We start from the raw sequence: 20,251 nt of genomic DNA, 5'->3' as shown, positions 1-20,251 counted from the left end.
TGGTGCCACCTCTAGTCTAATGTTCTACTTCCACGGTCACGAGTCCAATACTGTAAGCTGCGATTGTAAGTACGATTGGGAGGGACACTTACTGTGGGCCATGTAAAAAGGCCATGTGAACTTTCAACTGCCACTATGCCATGACGTGGTGATGATCCTGCAGCAGCTGCTGTCCTGCCACCCATATGTCATTAGTCAGCACATGGCAGTCATGGTAGGGCAGGGCAGTCTGGCCCCACAGCCTGGCAGTGCCAAGTAGGCCACAGTAAGAGCCAATTAAACTAAACTAAACTAAAATTAAACTAAACGCAGAGAATAACGTAAAACGAGCAATTAGCAAAAACCTCTGCATGGCTGTCCGACAATATTGTGATATTTTACATAAATTATTCCTTCATGCTATTAAGTAGCATATATAAGTGATTTTTTCAAAAAAAAAAAATAGGTTTGTATATGCTGTAAAAATGATGTATTAAGATATATGTAATTTCATCCTATTGGCTACGTTTGCATGACATTTTTAATTCAGAATGACTAATTCAGAATTAAATAGTTCCGTTGAGTTTGCTTTAATCTTTCATTTAATTCCGAATTAATGATTGCTTACATTTTCAAAGTGTAATTAAGCTTTTTTCAGAATTAAATGGAGTTAATCCCGAATTAAATGTCTCATGTTAACATAGTCAATTGTGTGAAGGTTACAGTTAATGAAAAGAAAGACAGGTGTCTACTGTGACCATCATCAGGTGAGCTGTACCCAGCAGGTGCAGGGCCAAGCTGCAGTGCAGGTGACGTAGGGAAGCAGCGCAGCGCAACGCAGCCAGACAGGAAGGAGGTGAGATAGGGGACGAGCCTCAAGTCAACACAGGACACTGAAAAGGCTTTGTCTCATTCAGCTGCTAGACATTTGCACAAACGGAGACTTTTTAACCCCTAAAGACACTACCCCTGTTATAAATTAGCTGTTGGCAATGGCACGGCAAGGACCAAGTCACCTAATGTATTACCATAGGCCCTGTGTACAGTCATCATAGTGGTGTAGTATTATGGTAGTGAAGTTTTTTCAGGGGCTATTACTTGTACAACGTCCCAGTGGCAGTGGCAGTGCGGTGTCTGGCGAGGGGCTGCAGAGCGATATAATATCTTGTCAATGTAACTAGTCAACTGCTATTACTGCCGTCAATGGTAAGTGGCCGGCCAGGCAGCCATATGGTCACAGCTTGAGTGCGAGGCCGGGTGTAATTCTGGAGTGGAAATGTGTTGTCATAATAGCCACAGGCCAGATGTGACCTAGATCCTGACACGCAGGCTGCAGGCAGCACCAACCACGTCTGGTCTGGTCAGCACAATACAGTTGCCAGGTGACAGGTGCACCTCCAGCAGCCAATGGGAGGAGGGGTGGGGGTGTGGCCTCTCCCAATGTGTCTGCTAAGGATGCATGTGACACACTAGCAACAGATGGACCGTATATTCAAATTATACTCGATTAAATGTAGTAACTTGTGCTCTAGAAAAACAGTATGTATCTAACTTAAACACAAATATTTGATAGATGTATGCTAAAGCAGTCATCCCTGCCTACGATAAAAGGAGATGACAACCTGAAACCTGTGACAAGATGGAATTGTAACCTGCGAAATACTGTGTACGTAACAGTTGGATTCACCAAAACCTTTACTTTGTAGAAATCATCAGTGAAGCTGTAGTGCAGAATTTCTGAAGTGCAGAAATCATCAGTGAAGCTTTAGTCGCAATTCAGAAGACTAACATGTGATGCACAGTTGTACAAAGTACTCTCTGACATGTGTAATTACAACACTAGTGGTATGATATTACATGGTTTCAACTTTGTAGTAACATACTCTAATTGCATTTGTAAAATTACTTTTACTTCTACATTATACAACTCTGGTGCATAGGTGCTGGAAAGGGGGATGCAGAGGTGCATTTGCCTCCCCACTTTTTGGGCTTCCCTAAATGAGGCGTTCTCAATTTTTACTGCAGACAAATAACTTAACATTGTTAAGAAATAAACAATGAAGTAAATAATAAATGCGCCACCACTTTAAACCTCGTTCCGAATGCCCTTGCTCTGGTGTAGCGTCTCTCAGTAGGTTGGTTTACCTTTCATGTGATGGTGCCAATTGTGTTTTTTCTTACCTTTAGTAGCCATGGTAGCTCAGCACCAAGGTGCTTTGTCAGCTACTGGTCATAAAAGTTGCTTTGTCGTCCCGACTGGCTGTTGTTAACTTCTTGTAAAGCATGCAACAGGTACGACGGTCTCCACCTTTACATGATCAGAAGAAGCACCGTCCTCCAACGTGGTGGTGACTATCCAGCGTGACTTTTTCTCTTCCTTGCATTCCAAACCAGTGAATATGCAAAAGACAACTCTTAATAAAACAGATTATTTAGATTTAGATTTAGAAAAAATAACTATGTAACTCTATATTTGTTGGCAAAAAAAGTAAACAGGAGTTTGTCTCCAAGCTCCAAGCAGTCTACTGGCAGTAGCAGGCGCTGGCTTTGCCTGTGGGATTAGTGCGATTGAGCCGGTTAAAAGGGATGACCATCTTCAAACCTCTTTAAGGGTGGGGAAAGGAGAGGACGGTTGGAGACTTCTGCTCAAGCATTTGAATTAAAAGCACAGGGAGACTCTGTGGTACACACAAAACATGGTCTCAAATAAATGAATAAACAATGACAATAAAAAATAAGAAACAGTTCTGATGGCCCTATGTGCAGGATGCACTTGTTCTATCTGCAAAAGTTGTATTGTCTAGTTATTGCTTGGTGTCGGTTAAAAAGAGCTTGTCGAACACAGTACTGTATCATCAAATAAATATGGAATGTGGATTAAAATAAGTATCATCAGTTTAATGAGTTCAATTAATAGACACATTTCTTACGCCTGGTCATGTTTAGTGGTCAGTAGGCCTATAGTACTCTCTGCATACAGTTTTTAACATCACTCTGACCCCGTGTGGCGACAAGTGAGATGTGCATTGCTCTACACGGGCAGGTCATCTGTAAACAGTTAGGAATCAGACTTGCAGCCCAAAGGTTGCCGGTTCGACTCCCGACCCGCCAGGTTGGTGGGGGTGAGCAATTAACCAGTGCTCTCCCCCATCCTCCTCCATGACTGAGGTACCCTGAGCATGGTACCGTCCTACCACACTGCTTCCTTTCAGGCGCCATTGAGGGCTTCCCCCTTGCACGGGTGATGCATGAATGCAATTTTGTTGTGTGCTGTGTGCACTTCTGTGCTGTGAAGTGCTGTGTCACAATAACAATGGGAGTTGGAGTCTCCCAGTTGGGCTTTCACTTCACTTCACTCCTAGGGTTGATAAAAATACACAAGTATAGATTTGTTTGGGGAAACAGCAACAAAAGCCTGACCATGGAATAAGACATACCAATATTCACCTTCATTGGCAAATTGAAATTAACGTCTAATCATCAAAAGCGACTTCAGCACAAATGAGACACACCATAGACAGGTATACAAAGGTTTTCATAATTATATTTTTTATAATGCATGCTTACTGCGCATGTTTTATCTTCATCTTAGCAGTACATTTCAACACAATGAACAGTAAACTGAAGGCCACATACAGTTGAAACACAAGAAACACAGTGAACACAAACTGATCAAAAACAAAGTTTACACAATAAAGGCAGACATTAGAGTTCCTGGCTTTCGACAAAATAGACATCCACACAAAAATGCAGATTCCTGATTTTGTAAGTGGTTAAAAATCCTTCATGAAATTTAATTTCACTTCAAACTGTAACCTTGCAAATACTGCAAACAAACTTCTTTGTAGTAAAGTAAAAAAAAAAGTTCCTTCTATCGATCCCTTCATGGGCAAACTGCAGGGTTGTGTTGTAGGACTTGACTAAAGGGGCATATTGGTTGTCCTTAAAGCACACCACCATCCACTAACAATAAATAAATTAGTGAGAACATTTGTGCTCACTTTGGAGACTTTTGAAAGATTGGCGTAAAATGAACATGAGCATTACAATCGGTCCATGGAGTCCATATAAATTAAGACACTTCAGGCAGCTAACATGAAGCTTCTGTCTGAAATAGCAACTACATGGTGATCAGTCCCTGTGCAAAGATTGGCCATTTTATTATGAAGCACTATTAATAATCCATTATAACGAAAGGAATTTTAAATCAGCTTATTGGCTCTATGTCAAGAAGTTTCTATGGCAACCAAGTGTCACTGTGATTGGTCCTGGAGTGTAATGTTAAACTACATAGTGCTGCTCTGCCTTACGAGTTTGGAAGGGTGTGCAAAATGTTCAGTACAAAAAATAAAAAATAAAAAGGCAAAAATGTATTTCATTAAGCTGGTCAGAGTACACACTCGACCTCTGTATGTTGATATAGGCAATAAAGTTGACTTGTCCCATACACCTGAATACATACCTCTTGCACTACACTTCCAACTCACACTGTTCTGTTTGGCAATCAACCCATCGACCCCCCATCACTTTCGTTTCCTGGCATCCAGAGAATTCCCCCACCACATCCACACCCTCCTGTTCCCACTGCCAGGAGTCTGTTCCCCAATGACGCAGTCACTTCTCACAAAAAAAGAACAACAAATCCTTTCCACTCCCTCTACGATTGCTACTTCTAAAGACAAAAAAAATGCTTGTGCACAAACCACAGAAGTCACAAAGGTCAAAAGGCTGAAAACTGCTACTGACTCTATTGTCAGTAGGTCAACACATAACAGTCAGAGTGATACCCCCCACCCTGCCACGCCATACCGATCCAAAATAAAATAAAATTGCATTATACACAAGTTTATTAATAGATGCCTTATTGCCCCCACTCCCCACCGCAGATCTTTGTGACTTGAGTGATTTATGCGAATCACAAGGCTAATGCAATGGCCAGTGAATAGGCTATTCATGTCTTAGTGTGTGTGAGTGTGTGTGTGTGTGTGTGTGTGTAATGTGTGCGTGTATGTGTGTGTGTGTGTGTAATGTGTGCGTGTATGTGTGTGTGTGTGTGTGTGTAATGTGTGCGTGTATGTGTGTGTGTGTGTAATGTGTGCATGTGCGCGTGTATGCGTGTGTGTGTGTGTGTGTGTGTGTAATGTATATATATTAATGTGTGTGTGTGTGTGTGATTATGATTATGAGCCTGCCTCCTGTTCCAGCCCCAGGGCCTCCAGCAGCAGCCCCATGGGCGTCCTCTTCAGGCCGATGCTCTCCAGCTTGTTCTCCAGCTTGTTCTTCAGGCTCCGCAGCCGCATGGAGGCGTGCAGCAGGATGGCTGGAAGACATCAGGGGAGAGAATAATCGATTAATTCATAAAGATAATTATGAAGCCAAAACCAAGTAAAGGTCTAATTTTCAAGCAAATAATGTTTTTTAAGAAGATGAAGAAGGCTGAAGAAGTCCCACTCAGTAGCACAATCTGACATGTTGCAGTGTGTGTGTGTGTGTGTGTGTGTGTGTGTGTGTGTGTGTGTGTGTGTGTGTGTGTGTCTGTGTGTGTGTATGTGTGTGTCACTCAGTAGTACGATCTGACATGTTGCAGTGTGTGTGTGTGTGTGTGTGTGTGTGTGTGTAGTACACATACCCAGCATAGGGAACGCTATGCCAAACAGGAAGACAGCCACCCCCCCAATGACAGACAGCAGCAGGTAGCTGCCCCCCAGGATGGCCACCAGCGAGAGGGAGGGGTGGTTACGCCGGAAGCGCCGCACCACACACTGGTTCTCCGCCGCCCACACGAAGCCCAGGAACAGCAGAGTGACCACCGTCGCTCCCAGGAACATCTGGAGGGGCTGGAAATACCTGCATGCAGAGGAGAGATGGAGAGAGGAGGGGGAGGAGGGGTAGGGATGAGAGCAATTGGAAAGACTGTTAATTGGAGGAGAGGTAAACATATGCAGGAGGAAGAGAGAGAGAGAGAGGGGGGGGGGGGGTGAGAGCAACTGGGAAGATTGTGTTAATTGGTGGAAAAGGGAGGGTCAAAGACGTCCAAAAAGGAATTGTCATTCAGTGTAACGGATACCTTCTGCTGACTGTAACTGTAAAAACATGACTCTTTTTATTTTATTTTTCCCCAGTGAATTCATGAAAGCCTCGGCTGTCATCCATTCACTTGAAACAATTTAAAAATCTTGTTTTTTTTTTTTTTTTTTTACAGTTACAGTCAGCAGAAGGCATCCGTTACACTGAATGACAATTCCTTTTTGGACGTCTTTGGAATTGGAACACATTGCAGACATAATTGTGGGTGAGCAGCAGGGGATGTGGTCCATGCACCAGAGTTTGTTTGACTAAAGAGGTCTGTCAGGCTGCGGACCTGTAAACAACCCACTGAAACTGATGCCCTACTCTCATGGTTAGACATGGGCCTAAAACTCCCAAATCCTGCAGAACCATGGTGCACTAGAGCAAATTATAGTTCAAGTGATAATATATAGGCTAGCAGGGCATTGCATTAAAATGCTGTCAGTATAGTCAATGAAATTGTCAATAGAATAGAATAGACCATATTGTCTTATGTAGTCCAACCAGAGAATTTACCAACCCTCTGGGATTCATTACTGTTGCTTTGGAATTTGATGGCTGATTGGAACTCCCCTTATTAGCCTATCCTTTCGCTTTCTACTTGCAGCTGAGCTGCCGTCAATGAGAGCAATGTTATTGCAATGATTTGCGGTCGAGTCTGGATTTTGTGCGACATATTTCATCAGACTCTCAAATGCTCAAACACTGCAACAGAATGAAGTGAAGATGAAGCTCCACGTAACTAAACAAACTCATAGTCACATAGCATTGCATAGCTTTCGCTAGTTCAGTTGAACAGATGGACTGCCAACACGTCATGATGACTGCCTTACCCGATAAGGACAAGGAATCCCAGGAAGGAGAGAAAATAATTAGTCTGGTAATACAGAAGGTTGTTGATTATTCGGTTGTTCCATCGCTCTAGATTACGGATATCTGGGAAAGAGAAACGCGCAGAGCTCAACACAAAGTCGTCCAGTGTCCGTAAAGGCGGAGGTTGTACGTCCATTTTCGATGGTAGAGTGAGAAACTGCAACGTCCAGCATGCATCACATGACAGCTATCCACGCTGCTCGGTGTTAAAGGCACACGCACATAATATCTGTAATCAGGCCCAGTAGATAACAAATTGCCTACTTAACACTGTTGTTGTTACCAATCTACAGAGGTGTCAAAAGTAAAAGTACTTTTGTGGTGTAATTACAACACTAGCACATGGCATTACATAGCTATTACACCATTTAGCCTACTCCATTGTACATAATGAGATAGATAGACTGTTATTACTGAAAAACACTGAAAACCTCCACCACAAACTTGATCCAACCAGTTCAGAGTTAGCTGATCGTAAGACCAGTACACAGGTCTACTGGTTACTCAGATAAGCTACGTGTGTTGGAAGGAAACTGTGTTTCTTTTACGTTTGACACCTCTGCCAATCTACAATCTAGCAACATTTGTAGCAAATATGAGAGAACAAACGAATAATAAAAAAAACCCTACTTTTTGTTGACTTAATTCGAGGATGCTTCCACTTTTTTTTTTTTTTTTTTTTTTTTTACATTTTTATAAATTCATAAAGCAAGTTGAGTTCAAAACCACATGCTTCTCCCAAAGACCCTCCCCTCAGTAGACCTACATCAAATAACACAAACAAGCTGAAGTTCAATAAAATACTTTATTGGATCATTACAAATATGCATACATTACAATGCACTTTAATAAATAATAACCAAAAACTACTTAAGTGCATATTTATAAATAAAATTAAAGTTTCTTCCTCACAAAAATCACTCAGATTTGGTCAATATGAGCAACAGTGATGATCGGAGAGGAAGGTAAGTGCTTTGTGGGGTACTAAGTGTATTCACAGTGGTGTATTGTTGGGATGTGAAGTCTACCAGTGTGAAGTGTGGTCTGTGATCTAGGTGAAGCCTCCTGGAGCAAAGGGGCTATGCCAAGTAGTGGGGCTGGGACATTTAGAATTCTGGCAAATTATGTAAGAAAGATATGACAAACTGACTAAAAAACATGCATGTCTGTTTTGCATTGTATTAAGGGGCCATAATTACATTCCAGATATAACTTCCGACAGCAAAAATAGAAAGTTATATCCTTAAGAGTAGCCCAGGCAGACCACAACCCCAGACATCAAAACACTTTGCCATACGGTAGGCAGAGGATGATTGATTGTTGCCATTACTGCCCCCTCTGACTGCAGTGAAGGACAACAAGGTCTCCGTAATCCAGACTTTGATCTAGCTAAAAAAAAAAAGTCTGTGCAAACATGGCGATCATACAAATACAGTGACTGTCCAGTGCAGAAGAAGAGTCATTGTTTAAAGAGCTGGTCATCACAGCAGGGCCAGGCAGCTGGTAAACAAGATCTACACAATGGAGATTTCTCACTGTCAGCAACCTGTATGAGATGGGGCTCCCCTGGTTTCATCGGGTACAGTATGTGGGATTTCTGAAATGCACTACAAAAAGAGGCTCTCCACCACACTAACTGACAATCTCTGATCCGTTAAAAAGACATCTTTACTGTCAATAAAGGAGAGCCAATATCATGTATACGTGCCTTTGCCTGCATTAAGTATGCTTGATCACATCACAATTTAATTATATTCCCTGTATGATGATTATCAGGTCTCTAAATGAACAGCTGCCAACCAGCCAAATGCTGGCTAGTAGAAAAGCAAGCTTGTGAGCCACTTTGACTCATTAGTGAGTGTGTGTTTGGCTAGTAAGATTAACATCTACTAACCATTTTGGCTAGTGATGAAAAAAGTTAATTTAGAGCCCTGATTACTTATGCATTGTTGTCTAAAACCAGGGATGCCATGTTAATATGATTTTTTTTTAAAAATCAACAAAATAACAAGACACATCTGATCTGAACACAACAGATAACCAATGCCATCCAGCTACTGAACGTATGAAGGTAATAACAATGATCGGTTTATGACACAGGGTTAAGAAGTCCATGAATTAAAGTGCTGGTATCGTCTCAAACCCCTACCAGAACAAAACACTGTTCACAGAGAGTTCGTGTTTAGCCCCTGAGTGACGAGAACCACATTTGGAATCTAGTTCAGATTGAAGGTGAGCTTAGTGCACATCACGGCCCTCCCCCGCTGCTAGGGATGGGATAGTCTACCACTCTCACAAGAGCTGTACTGTCAGGGTCTGTAACATCCCACCTCCCTCTCAATCTGTCCCTTTGACTACTAGCAGCTAGTTAGGAGAACACAGCAGGCCTCTCAGCGATACTGTCCATATTGTCCGTAACCACCCATGTCCTGGCCTCCTTCCTTTGGTGGTAACTGGCTTGGGTCGTCCATAAAGGGACTCGCTGGGGAGAGAGAGAGAGAGAGAGAGAGAGAGAGAGAGAGAGAGAGAGAGAGAGAGAGAGAGAGAGAGAGAGAGAGAGAGAGAGAGAGTAAGTCACAAAAACAAAGACAAAGGCAGAGAGAGATGACACAGAGAATAGAGAAGGAAATGAGAAGTCATGCCAAAGAAACACTGAAAAAGGATGTGAGGAAGGCTTATCAGTGGATGTTCAATTACATCTGATGAGAACTATCTGGGTCTAGCCACAGTATAAGCATCGTAAGGCCTTGCTCTGAATATCTCCACTAAGCATTTCAGGACCATGGCCAGTTACCAAGCCAAATTACATGTTGTATTCCTTGATGTACATACTAAGCTTATGAAACCCATCCATATGGATGACTAAGGGGCGATAAAATGTTCTTTTATGTACTTCAAATTATTTAAATGTACTTCAAATTACTTAAATGTACTTATCACAAGGACTATTCAAAGAGTTGCGCTGGCACTCCAAATGTAACCAGTTCTACACCTAAAATCCATATTTACACTTGCTTCACTGGCATTATCTTTTGAGACTACAGCATTTATCAAGCTACACATATCCAAACAGTTTAAGTTTCCCTGCCATCAACCTGGCTGCAACAACTTTTGGGGGACTTTTCCTCATTCAACAAATTGATTACAAATGAGAAAATGACCTGTGAATTACACTTTTGCGAGCTATTGAATCAAACTTCTGCAGATCCAGGACTTACGGTTCTGAAACTGCTGTGCTGTGTATCTGGTGAGCAGGATGCCGAATCCCTCGATGAGAGCCAACAGGATGCCTCCCATCATAGCCGAGCCCATCATCGCCAGGGGACCACCTGGAGAGAGAGAGAGAGAGAGAGAGAGAGAGAGAGAGAGAGAGAGAGAGAGAGAGAGAGACTTTATTAATCCTGTGAAGTGGAGGAGACACACTCACACTATCGCCTAATGATTAATACAGTTGGTATTAATACAGTGGATGCTGGATCCCACATAAAACATAGATAAGTGAATGAAGCACAGCCTAAGGGCAGCACTCTTCAGACTTGTCTTTCTTTATTGCTCCACTCCAGGGACAGTAACCAATACCCTGTAAATAATTGTAAGTCGCTTGGGATAAATGCGTCAAGCGTAATGTGATGTAATGTGTGTTTGGCGACCCCTGCAGATGACTCACATACACCATGGGCAGACAAAGACAAACAAGCAAACAGACAGCATTTCTCGACAGCACAGCTGTCCAACTAAGTTAGCAAACTAGGCAAAAAACTAAGCAAACAGAAATGTATGACAACCGCATAAAATAAATCGCTTTAGTAGCATGTCTTGGCATGTGTGAGTAGAAGGCAAAACCCCAAATGTGAAGTGATAAGTGAAAGTGAAAGCGTGAAGTGATAAGTGAAAGCCCATTGAGAAACTACAACTCCCATTGTCATTGTGACACAGCACTCCACGGCACACAAGTGAACACTGCACACTGCACACACCGAAATTGCATTTATGCCTCACCAGTGCAAGGGGGCAGCCCTCAGTGGCGCCCCTAGGGAGCAGTGTGGCGGGACGGTACAATGCTTAGGGTACCTCAGTCATGGAGACGGATGAGGGAGAGCACTGGTTGATTACTCTCCCCACCAATCTGTCGGGTCGGGAGTCGAAACGGCAACCTTTGGGCTACAAGTCCGACGGCCTAATCACTTACCCATGACTGCCCTATGTGACCCGTCCCCTGCCCAGTCATGTTTGCACTTACTGTGAGCAGCCAAGATGGCTCCCGTCATGGCCCCATCTGAGCGACGCCTCAGGGCAGTTATTTTGGCCAGCGATTCCTCTCTATTTTTCAACTGCACATAAGCAGTATTTGTTTGCGAGACGATTGGATCAATGACAGTGCAGCTCAGTAAGAAACTTTGCCAGAAAGGTGGGAGATGTGCAAGCACACACCATTTTGGCGTAATGAATCGCCCCTGTTCATTTCTATGGACATTTTCCCAAGTGTTTCGCCTCATGTAGAATGGTTCTGACTTACTGCGAGCGGCCAAGATGGCTCCAGTCATGGCCCCGCTGGTGATGGAGTTCCAGGGGTCTTCCTTGCCCCGCAGCCTCACCAGGCCACAGTCTATGGTAGAGAACAGGCCACCCCACATAGCAAAGCTGCCTGAGGAAGGGTAAAGCATTAACCTCAGCAGTGACACACGAGCCCATGGCAGAATGTAGTGAAGACAGCAAACAGAACAGCAGATAATAGGACAAGTCAATAGCATTTGTAAATTTGCATTTGATTTCAAGAATTATTCCATGAATTCAAATATTTATAGGAAAAATCTTGATAACACTTTACAATAACGTCCTATTCACAGCTTTATAAACACTTTCTTAACATTTAATAACAATTAACATTTAACAAAGTATCTACAAATGTTTGTAAATGAGTAATAACCAAACTATGACTGCACAGTGGAGCGGGAATCAACTTGTACTGTGTGAGTTTTATGTGGTTTCATGCCCTCTGGTCTTTGGAGGAGAAACTTCCAGGACCGCTGCGACTGTTCTGTGTCTGCTGTGTTAGCATAGTATTTCTTACCCATTTATAAACATTTGTAAACATTTTGTTGATAATTAGTTAATTATTTATAAAGTGTTTATAAAGCTGTGAATAGGACGTTATTGTAAAGTGTTACCAAAATCTTTATAGTATCTGATATTTATATATTTGCCTTTATCAATACCAATATCAATATCAATACACATAGAAGCTTAAAAATATACTCAAACTCAAAGTTGACTAGTTAACTGCAACCTCAATTTAAGCCTGAAAAAGAAAAAAAACACTATTTGATACACAAGATTGAGAACTCGCCTCCAATTTGTGGGGCTCTTATTCTGACGGCGTTTGCACTCCCTTTCAGTCTGTGGCGGACACCCTGGATGAGGAAAGAGAAAGTAGAATAGAGGATGAGGATTATCACCACATTTTAATTAGCCAAAGCACAGACACTTGAAATCCCATTGGTTAGAGTTGAAGTACAGTGTATTTCACCTTGGTTAGCAATATGTTACTTCATTAATTCACATTCAATATCTGACAAGATACTGGGAACAGTGGGCAGTCATGGGTGAGCGGTTAGGGCGTCAGACTTGCATCCCAGAGGTTGCCGGTTCGACTCCCGACCCGCCAGGTTGGTGGGGGGAGTAATCAACCAGTGCTCTCCCCCATCCTCCTCCATGACTGAGGTACCCTGAGCATGGTACCGTCCCACCGCACTGCTCCCCATGGGGCGCCACTGAGGGCTGCCCCCTTGCACGGGTGAGGCATAAATGCAATTTCGTTGTGTGCAGTGTGCAGTGTTCACTTGTGTGCTGTGGAGTGCTGTGTCACAATGACAATGGGAGTTGGAGTTTCCCAATGGGCTTTCACTTTTTTTCACTATCACTTTTCACTTTCACTTTCGCTTTCACTTTCATGACGCCCTTATGCATGCAAGAGGCACAGTGTTTGTTTTGAAATGTTGGTAATATATCTCAAGCTGCCATCTAGACTTACCACTGGGGCATTTCGAAACCCCTTGATGGACTGAAAGACCCCACCGCCGATAGCCCCCATTGTGAAGGCACCACCGCAGTCATCTACTATTCTCCAAGGACTGACCAAAAGAGCATAGAAAGAAATGCATAAGAAAATGACAACGGCAGTGACCTGGTGCCCTGTTTGTTTGTAAACATCTGGTGGGCTTGCCATACTTTCTCCTCTTGCTCTGACAGTACGAAATGTCAACGATTTCGTTTTACGTACAGCACATTTCATGAGGAACTAATGCGGTACGAATTTAAGTAAAAACTTGACAAATGTAGTTTAAGTAACGTAAGTTATTTGGTGACCTGCACCTGCTAGCACAGAAACAGCTAACGTCAGCTAAAGTTAAGCTGAGTCTGTTCAACTAAATTGTTTGAACAAAGGACGGTATGACACTACACGGCTTGTTGATAAGCTGTGCATTTTCACAAAACGGTACACTCACAACACAACTTCTTACAGTGCATCTAAACTTAAATGTAGAGGTTGCACTTTACCAAGGTTCACGGGCATATTCCTCCATGATTTGTTGTCGTCAATGTGTGTGACGCAATCTTAATGAGACGGTGATGTTTGTTTTGCCCCGCTACTGCCACCTACTGGGCGGAAACAACTGCTGCCAGCATAAAACAAACAAATATTTATTGTAGCGTCAGGGTCACGCATCAAATGTAGAACTAGTTTCAAAGAACACCACTGTATTTAGATAGGAGTCCCAAATTGTAGCCGCACACTTTGTTCTCATCATTGTCATGCTCATGTATCTCCCTTTTTGCTTATAATCAGAACAAATAGATCAAGTAGGCCTATGTCTGTGGTTGATATTGTAACTAATCCATCCTGCTGCATGTAGAACAGCTATGCCTGTCTACATGTATGACAGCTACACCAGTTTCCTATAGATATTCAAATACGGTAGTTGAACTAGAAGCACTGTCCTTGTATCATTTCTCTATGTAGCCTATAGGGCCCATGTGTTTTTAGACTCCATGTTAATATGAATCATGTGTCTTATATGCAAGGACGACACACCCATCTTTCTTTTTGAACTGCAAACCCAATTTACCGTCAGTACCAATAAAGTTGAACAAACAGTTTTAACAACCTTCTTGTGACCACCTACAAAGCATGTCAGTCTCCCGATGGCATCCATTTAGTGAGGAACTTGAAACAGACACAATCAAGTGTATAGTTTGTGCAAAATGTGAATTTTATTTTTTTCTCTTCAGGGTATACAAACCTGCCCTAAAATGTATAAAATTTGGCCTTTTTCGAGACACCAAAACAATGGCAACAAACACACACAAAACACGTTAGTTTAGACACATATCAGTACGTGAGGTTGATTGAACAATCTTATTTTTATACAGGGAACGCTACTGTAGAATACAACTTTTAGGATACAGCTTAATAGGAACTAAAGAAAGTCTTCATAGTCATCTTCATCCAAAAACAGAGTCTCTAGGAAGTCATCATAGTCATCATCATCAGAGTCGTGGTGGAATCCCATCATGAGAGAGATTACATAGTCCATAATATGAAAGCCGTCCTCAAAGTCATCCACGGAAAGCCGTGCCTTTTGGTCCAGGTGATGGGGAGTGGGCAGTGGGTTGGGGAAGGAAAAAAAAGGAGAGATTTCAATGAATTGACAAGAATAAAAAGACCATGTGACCTAACATCACATGAAGGGTTCAGACTAAGTGCATTTGTGATTAATCTACAAAAGAGTATGAATTTTACTGAGTAGGAATTGATGTAGTTAATAACAGCATTGAAGTGACTTTGGTTGAGCTCATTTAGGCAAAATGTAGACATTTTTGTGATTGCTTTTCCAGCTGAACTCTCCATACAAATCAGTATACATGTACAAAAACAGATAGCATGTTCACGGATAGATAACCCTCCACTACCTCACGTGTCTCAAAGTAATGTCGAGTTTGAAGCCATTTCACTCCCCTTTCCAAGAAGCTTCTCTAGTTAAGGGGGGGGGGATAAATCACAGCACACTGGCCTTTGCTGGTGGTTTATATGGTGAACAACGAGTTTTGCTATTGCTTCATCAGGTTTGATAAACTATCAACAAAGACGACCAGCGTGCTGTGATTTATCCTCCTTTTACTTGGATTACTTTTATACTGCACATCACCAGCACCTGGACAGTGGTTGTGCACAGGGACTCGGCTTTAAGCTTCTCTAGTTACTAAAAGCGAGGGAGCTCTCTTACCATCCGTCTCCGGGGTCGACCGGGGCGGCCTTCATGGCTGTAGATGCACTCCGACTCAAAGGGACAGCTGCCATCTCTGGAGAAGAACTTGCATTTTAACTTGCTGTGAGGAGAGAGAGGGAAGAGGAAAGAAAAATGCATGAGTCAACTGGTGACAATGTTAAGTGGGGTGGGGGTGGGGTCGCACATTTGGAATAACTAGTGTTCCTCAACGGGGGCTCTACAGCCCCCCAGGGGGGATTTGGGTGACCCAGGGGAGCATTGGGAAGGAGAGGGGCCAGTGCTTAGTTACCATTGGGGGGCATTAGTCCATTTTATGTTTTAATACTAAGGGGGTGTTGGTAGGCTTATGATTAGGTGAAGGGGGGCGTTGGGTGGCTTGTGATAAGGTCAAGGGGGCGTTGGGATGCTTATGATGCAGTCCAGGGGACGTTTATTCAAAAAAAGGCTGAGAAACACTGAACTAGAGGGAGCTAATTGAGGACCGTACCTAGGCTGGTGGCTTGTTAACAAGGCAGTGTGGGACAATTGGACCATTATTTGAAGCTGAATGGCTTAACTCAATGCAGTGTGTGAATGGAGAAACATTACTTCTACTACAACACTAGAAATGAAGACATATGGTGAAACATGGACATTAAATACAACATGGCCCTGGTGAAACATGGAAGTAAAAAAAAAAAAAAAAGAATAAAATACAGACCCGCTTCTCTCCTTGAAGGATTTAATCAAGTCTTCCTTTGGTTTGCCACTTTCAACCCAATATCTGTTAGGAATATAAAAAGACGACTTCACTCTGCACTGCGGACAGGCCCTGCAGAAAAAGAGGAAAAAAAACCAACAAACAACTTTAAAATCCAACCCAAGACAGCTTATTATGATGATTATTTAAAATTAACATCTGCCTAGTTCTAGTAGCCATGGACAAGACTTTGTACTTGTACAAGTCTATAATAAACAAGGCAAGGGAGGGTGTTCCTTCCTGAACTCCCTTCCCACCCAAAAACGATTACAACTAGCTTGCTTGACCCACTCACTTTATGACCTCTTCCTGGAATTCTTTGGTCTTCCTCCAGGTGACGATGCACTCAATGCAGAAGGCGTGGCTGCAGTTGGGCAGGATGCCGAAGCGCCTGCTCTGGGCGTCTTTCTTCTCGTACACCTTGTCCATGCAGATGCCACACACCACGTCCTTGCTCTGCTGCCAGGCTGCGGCGTTGTTGTGGTGGGGGCGCGGGGAGGTCACAGCAGCGGCAGCAGCAGCGGCAGCAGCACCAGTCGAACTCACTCCTTCTGAGGGGCCCTGGAGAATATGACGCAGAGATGCAAAGGCACACGTCAGACTTGTTCCATGTCATGCAGTGTTTCTCAAAGTGGGGCGGAAGCATCCAGACCCTCCGAAGGGGGGAATGATGGGAAAAGTTTGAGAACCACTGATGTAATGGATCCAAAGCAGCAGAGGTCTGCTGTACAATGTCAGTAAACCTCCAACGTGTAAATGGTAAATGGACTGCATATAGCATAGAGCGCCTTTGCTCCTTCGAGCACTCAAATCACTTTGATATTGTATGCCTCACATTCACCCATCCACACACCGGTGGCAGTGGCTGCCACGAAGGGCACCGCCCTGCCACCAGCAGCAATTTGGGGTTAAGCATCTTGGTCAAGGACACATCGATGGAGTCAGGCAGAGTGGGGCTCGAACCTGAAAGCCCTCTGGGTTGCCAACTGACTCCTCTACCAGCTGAGCAGCCGCCACCACCGTCCCACAATGCATCCAACAATGCAGCCTCACTCATGGCCAGGACCACTAAGCTCACTGGTTAGTGCTTCTCCACAATCACCAAATTCGTCAAATCACATTGAAAGCATTACATACCTGTGTGTCACCATTGACTGCTGGTACACCTTGGCTCGGCGATGGTCTGTGCAAATCTGTGCGGCCTGTATTGGAATAAGAAGAGCACTTCTGAACAAGACAGTTCACACGGGCCACACAACCCCCATCACACAGACATCCAATCCATACCCATATTCGAAAACCAAAACTTAGCACAAAACCATAAAATGAGAACTTACTGGACAAGGCCATTCTCTCAGTGTCCGCATCCTCCTCTTCAATTCGTGTGGTCAGACGTTCAAAGCTTCTTTCTAGTGTGGTTGTGTTAGTCACCAGAGGTTCTGATCCTCTCCTGCCGTGGCCGAAGGACGTTTGGGAGTTGACCAGTGACGGTTCCGAGCCTCGTCTTGGGGACGTCGTCCAATCACCCCTGGGTCGAGCAAATAGGGCGGGTGCAGAGCCCCTCCGGTGTTCAGACATATCAGGGTCAGGAATGTGGGCATTCCTGCAAAACATTTTGTGAACCTAGAATTAGGAGGAGGCACTTTTTCTTAAAGCCAAGATTAAATACTCAAGAATGTACAGCCATTGCCATTGAACTTGAAGGCAACACATTTGTGAAAGTGTTTCTATTAGGTATGCTACTTGAAATGTACCTGCATCTGTCTCCAAACCAGCAGGTACCTTTCTGGAAGTACCAGCATATTTGTGCTGGGCGATGCAGATGATGGCAGTTCTGACCATTTAGACACCTGCCATCCAAATAGTGCCTGAAAGACAGTCATCTCGTTAACACAAACCTGAGGGACATAAGAATCTGGTTCAGTAGTAGACCAGGTTAAGTTTACCTTGAGGTAGAGGTAAATCATCTAAAAGAAGAGCCTGGAGTCTTCATTTTCTTAACCAAATTATGCCTGCTGCAGGTATATTAGCAGGTTTCCCACTTCTTATAGGTTAACCAAGCCTTGTTTATCACTTAACCATGTTCTTATACCCCCTGATAAGGCATTTAGATCACAGGTCAGCTACTGAATCACTCAGGATTGAACGTGTGACACGTTTCTAAGGACAAAATAAAAATGCAAATCAAACGCGAAACCATAAACTACCATTTCCGTGCCCCGAACGCAACACGTAATAGCTAGGCTTTTACGTTTTCTGAGCCTGAAACCGAGGCAACGGTATGTTACCAGACGTTAGCAGGCTGGCTAATGTATTGAATGTTGATACGTAAAGTGGACCGGTAAATCTTGTCAAAACGGGTTTGAAAATAAATAGTGGTGATATTCCTGACAGCACATATTGTCTTTATGAGCAAACGAGGCCAATCAAAGGATATTAAAACGGAAACAGCTAGCAGCTGTTTTGCTATCTGCTAGCTCTTTGGAGTTCGAAAAAGCGGTTGACCAAACTTTGAGACAAAGTTAACAAGTACATCAAGTACTTTTTCCAGAGCGTTATACCTGCACATTTCCCCTCTGCTGTTATTAGTTCGCCCTTTGTGTTGTTGTCTGTACGGAACCCTGTGTCGATCCATTTCAATCTGCAGATATGTTTTGAGTACGTTCAGCTAGATAGCGAAGCGAAACACCACAACAAGAGTTTGAAAGTGCTCTGGGTGACGTCACACGCAAAGTTCACCCACAGAGGTGAATGTGCTAGCAGCTAATCAATCAGCCAGCCTTTTACAACAATAACATTTTGTGAGTACAATTTTATGCTGATTTTACGAAAAACCGTAAAAATTTAACCGCTACAAAGCTACTGCATACAGCATTCAGTTAAAAAAGTAACATAATATTCACAGCTTCCTGCTTTGGAAGTGTTCCAAATCTGTGTTCCAAATGGTCAGAGTGATTTTAATCAGGCCTAGGCTACTTCAAAGTATTTTTGAATGGGTCTTTTTATGGATGGTTTACAAACCTACAACCCACGTCTTCATGCACACCGTCAACAGAACTGCTGCGTTCCACCTTTCCTTCCATTTCACCCACCCTAATACTGAAAATGCCTGCTCAATTTCTTGTCTTTATAACTTGTGGCCTAAAGCATGTGGATTTCTAGTTATAGGGGGACCAATTAGTGTTTTGTAAAGGCAGTAAACTACGCCCACAATTAATGAAGGCCTGGAGTCTTATTGGCAGTTGTAATCTCCATTAGCATATGACAATTGGACAAATTTATGAAGTCCTATCAGATTCAGGACAGGTGTGGTTTAGCCATTTGAAGATCTGAGGCCTCTGAGGCCTGTCATGGAATGTAAATAATAATATATAATAAGAACACAAAAAGGATTTTAACTGTGCTGACATTTGCCATTGTCATACAGGTAGGCCTATATTCTCATTAAAGGGGGTTATTTATGAACAAGACAAAATGTTTAGCACATAGTATAGAGGGGGATGCAGTGGTGCGTTTGCATCCCCACTTTTGGGCTCCCCGAGGCTTTCTCAAGTTTTACTGCAGACTAATGAGTGGAGTGCAGCGGAAAGGTGTCCCCGGCTCAGGGAGAGAGGGGGCCCAGACTTGGGACCCCTTACATTGCAAGAAGTTTTTGTTGCATCCAGCTATTTTTTTCAAGGCATAGGGCCACCACAATTACCCAGTCTCTTTGATAGGTCACCTCACACAATGTTGGGCTGCCCTGCTTGTAGTTATATTGACTTTGTGACACCTTAGAAATTATTGAGTGGCATCCAGTGAATACTGGGTTGGAAATGTAATAGACCAGGAGCCCAGAGGGGTCAGCCTAGTTGGGAAGGTTACCAATTTTTATTGGTACTACCATGTCTGGCATGGTCCCCAGATAGAGGAACGGCACGTCTGCCGGGTTCCCTCTGGTGGGTGTGGCCAGGGGGGGTGTAAAACTAGCACCCCAAAAATGGGCTAGATTAGTTGGTGAGGTTACCACTTGAAACCTGTTGCAAATTGTTTGCCATGGTCCCCTGATTGAGGAATGGCCACTGCCAGATGTTTTTAGTGGTGGGCGGGGCTTGCCAGACATCATTAAGTGAGGGGTGGAAAATGGGCTAGATCAGTTGGTGAGGTTACCACTTGAAACCTGTTACAAATTGTTCATCATAGTCCCCTGATAGAGAAATGACCACTGCCAGACATTTTTAGTGGTGGGTTACCCCCGGCAGACGCCCCCGAATGATGACACCCCCAAAAATGGGCTAGATCAGTTGGTGAGGTTACCACTTGA

The 20,251-nt window shown here is 43.3% G+C and overlaps 4 protein-coding genes across 6 annotated transcripts in view; all 4 read right to left on the bottom strand.

Annotated features, from left to right (window-relative positions):
• Window positions 1-2,173, bottom strand: part of cacna1fa (calcium channel, voltage-dependent, L type, alpha 1F subunit a) — a 66,808-nt gene extending 64,635 nt beyond the window's left edge. Inside the window, exon 1 of the mRNA XM_063207785.1 lies at window positions 2,161-2,173. Within this exon, the coding sequence (XP_063063855.1) occupies window positions 2,161-2,173 (13 nt within the window). The remainder of the gene's footprint in view (window positions 1-2,160) is intronic.
• Window positions 2,174-3,503: 1,330 nt separating this feature from the next.
• On the bottom strand, window positions 3,504-7,067 carry praf2 (PRA1 domain family, member 2). The gene is made up of 3 exons (XM_063209547.1): window positions 6,882-7,067; window positions 5,609-5,826; window positions 3,504-5,299 (listed from the first exon to the last, which is right to left on the bottom strand). Exons 1-3 carry the CDS (start codon window positions 7,055-7,057, stop codon window positions 5,160-5,162), a joined length of 534 nt encoding a protein of 177 aa, XP_063065617.1. The 5' UTR covers window positions 7,058-7,067; the 3' UTR covers window positions 3,504-5,159.
• Window positions 7,068-7,636: 569 nt separating this feature from the next.
• timm17b (translocase of inner mitochondrial membrane 17 homolog B (yeast)) lies at window positions 7,637-13,527 on the bottom strand. Its single transcript, XM_063209546.1, has 6 exons — window positions 13,480-13,527; window positions 12,953-13,052; window positions 12,265-12,332; window positions 11,438-11,562; window positions 10,140-10,250; window positions 7,637-9,403 (listed from the first exon to the last, which is right to left on the bottom strand). Exons 1-6 carry the CDS (start codon window positions 13,503-13,505, stop codon window positions 9,312-9,314), a joined length of 522 nt encoding a protein of 173 aa, XP_063065616.1. The 5' UTR covers window positions 13,506-13,527; the 3' UTR covers window positions 7,637-9,311.
• A 642-nt stretch (window positions 13,528-14,169) lies between these two features.
• On the bottom strand, window positions 14,170-19,087 carry mkrn4 (makorin, ring finger protein, 4). Of its 3 annotated transcripts, none has more exons than XM_063207912.1 (8): window positions 18,970-19,087; window positions 17,703-17,816; window positions 17,286-17,551; window positions 17,086-17,150; window positions 16,244-16,509; window positions 15,910-16,020; window positions 15,207-15,309; window positions 14,170-14,558 (listed from the first exon to the last, which is right to left on the bottom strand). In XM_063207912.1, exons 1-8 carry the CDS (start codon window positions 19,029-19,031, stop codon window positions 14,400-14,402), a joined length of 1,146 nt encoding a protein of 381 aa, XP_063063982.1. In that variant the 5' UTR covers window positions 19,032-19,087; the 3' UTR covers window positions 14,170-14,399. The 3 variants fall into 3 exon arrangements, with proteins under 3 accessions (XP_063063982.1, XP_063063983.1, XP_063063980.1); XM_063207913.1 differs by having other exon boundaries at window positions 18,974-19,044; XM_063207910.1 differs by lacking the exon at window positions 18,970-19,087 and adding an exon at window positions 18,510-18,644.
• Between the last annotated feature and the right edge of the window lie 1,164 nt (window positions 19,088-20,251).

This window comes from Engraulis encrasicolus, chromosome 10, assembly GCF_034702125.1.
Source record: "Engraulis encrasicolus isolate BLACKSEA-1 chromosome 10, IST_EnEncr_1.0, whole genome shotgun sequence".
In the NCBI taxonomy this organism is placed as follows: domain Eukaryota; kingdom Metazoa; phylum Chordata; class Actinopteri; order Clupeiformes; family Engraulidae; genus Engraulis; species Engraulis encrasicolus.
The sequence above is the reverse complement of the archived record's forward strand: the minus strand, read 5'-3'. Positions and strand labels throughout refer to the sequence as shown.

What these genes read in the sequence shown, in the direction of transcription:
- praf2 (XM_063209547.1), bottom strand. Translation starts at nt 7,057, where the DNA reads ATGGACGTACAACCTCCGCCTTTACGGACACTGGACGACTTTGTGTTG. An exon ending in GGATTCCTTGTCCTTATCGG is followed by an intron (nt 5,827 to 6,881) that starts GTAAGGCAGTCA and finishes CTCTGCATGCAG; the next exon opens with GTATTTCCAGCCCCTCCAGA. An exon ending in CATAGCGTTCCCTATGCTGG is followed by an intron (nt 5,300 to 5,608) that starts GTATGTGTACTA and finishes GATGTCTTCCAG; the next exon opens with CCATCCTGCTGCACGCCTCC.
- timm17b (XM_063209546.1), bottom strand. Translation starts at nt 13,505, where the DNA reads ATGGAGGAATATGCCCGTGAACCTTG. An exon ending in GCCCCACAAATTGGAGGCGA is followed by an intron (nt 11,563 to 12,264) that starts GTTCTCAATCTT and finishes TTCCTCAGGCAG; the next exon opens with CTTTGCTATGTGGGGTGGCC. An exon ending in AGCCATCTTGGCCGCTCGCA is followed by an intron (nt 10,251 to 11,437) that starts GTAAGTCAGAAC and finishes CTCTCTCTCCAG; the next exon opens with GTGGTCCCCTGGCGATGATG.
- mkrn4 (XM_063207910.1), bottom strand. Translation starts at nt 18,583, where the DNA reads ATGGATCGACACAGGGTTCCGTACAGACAACAACACAAAGGGCGAACT. An exon ending in AGCAGAGGGGAAATGTGCAG is followed by an intron (nt 17,817 to 18,509) that starts GTATAACGCTCT and finishes ACTGTCTTTCAG; the next exon opens with GCACTATTTGGATGGCAGGT. An exon ending in CAGTCAATGGTGACACACAG is followed by an intron (nt 16,510 to 17,085) that starts GTATGTAATGCT and finishes CATATTCTCCAG; the next exon opens with GGCCCCTCAGAAGGAGTGAG.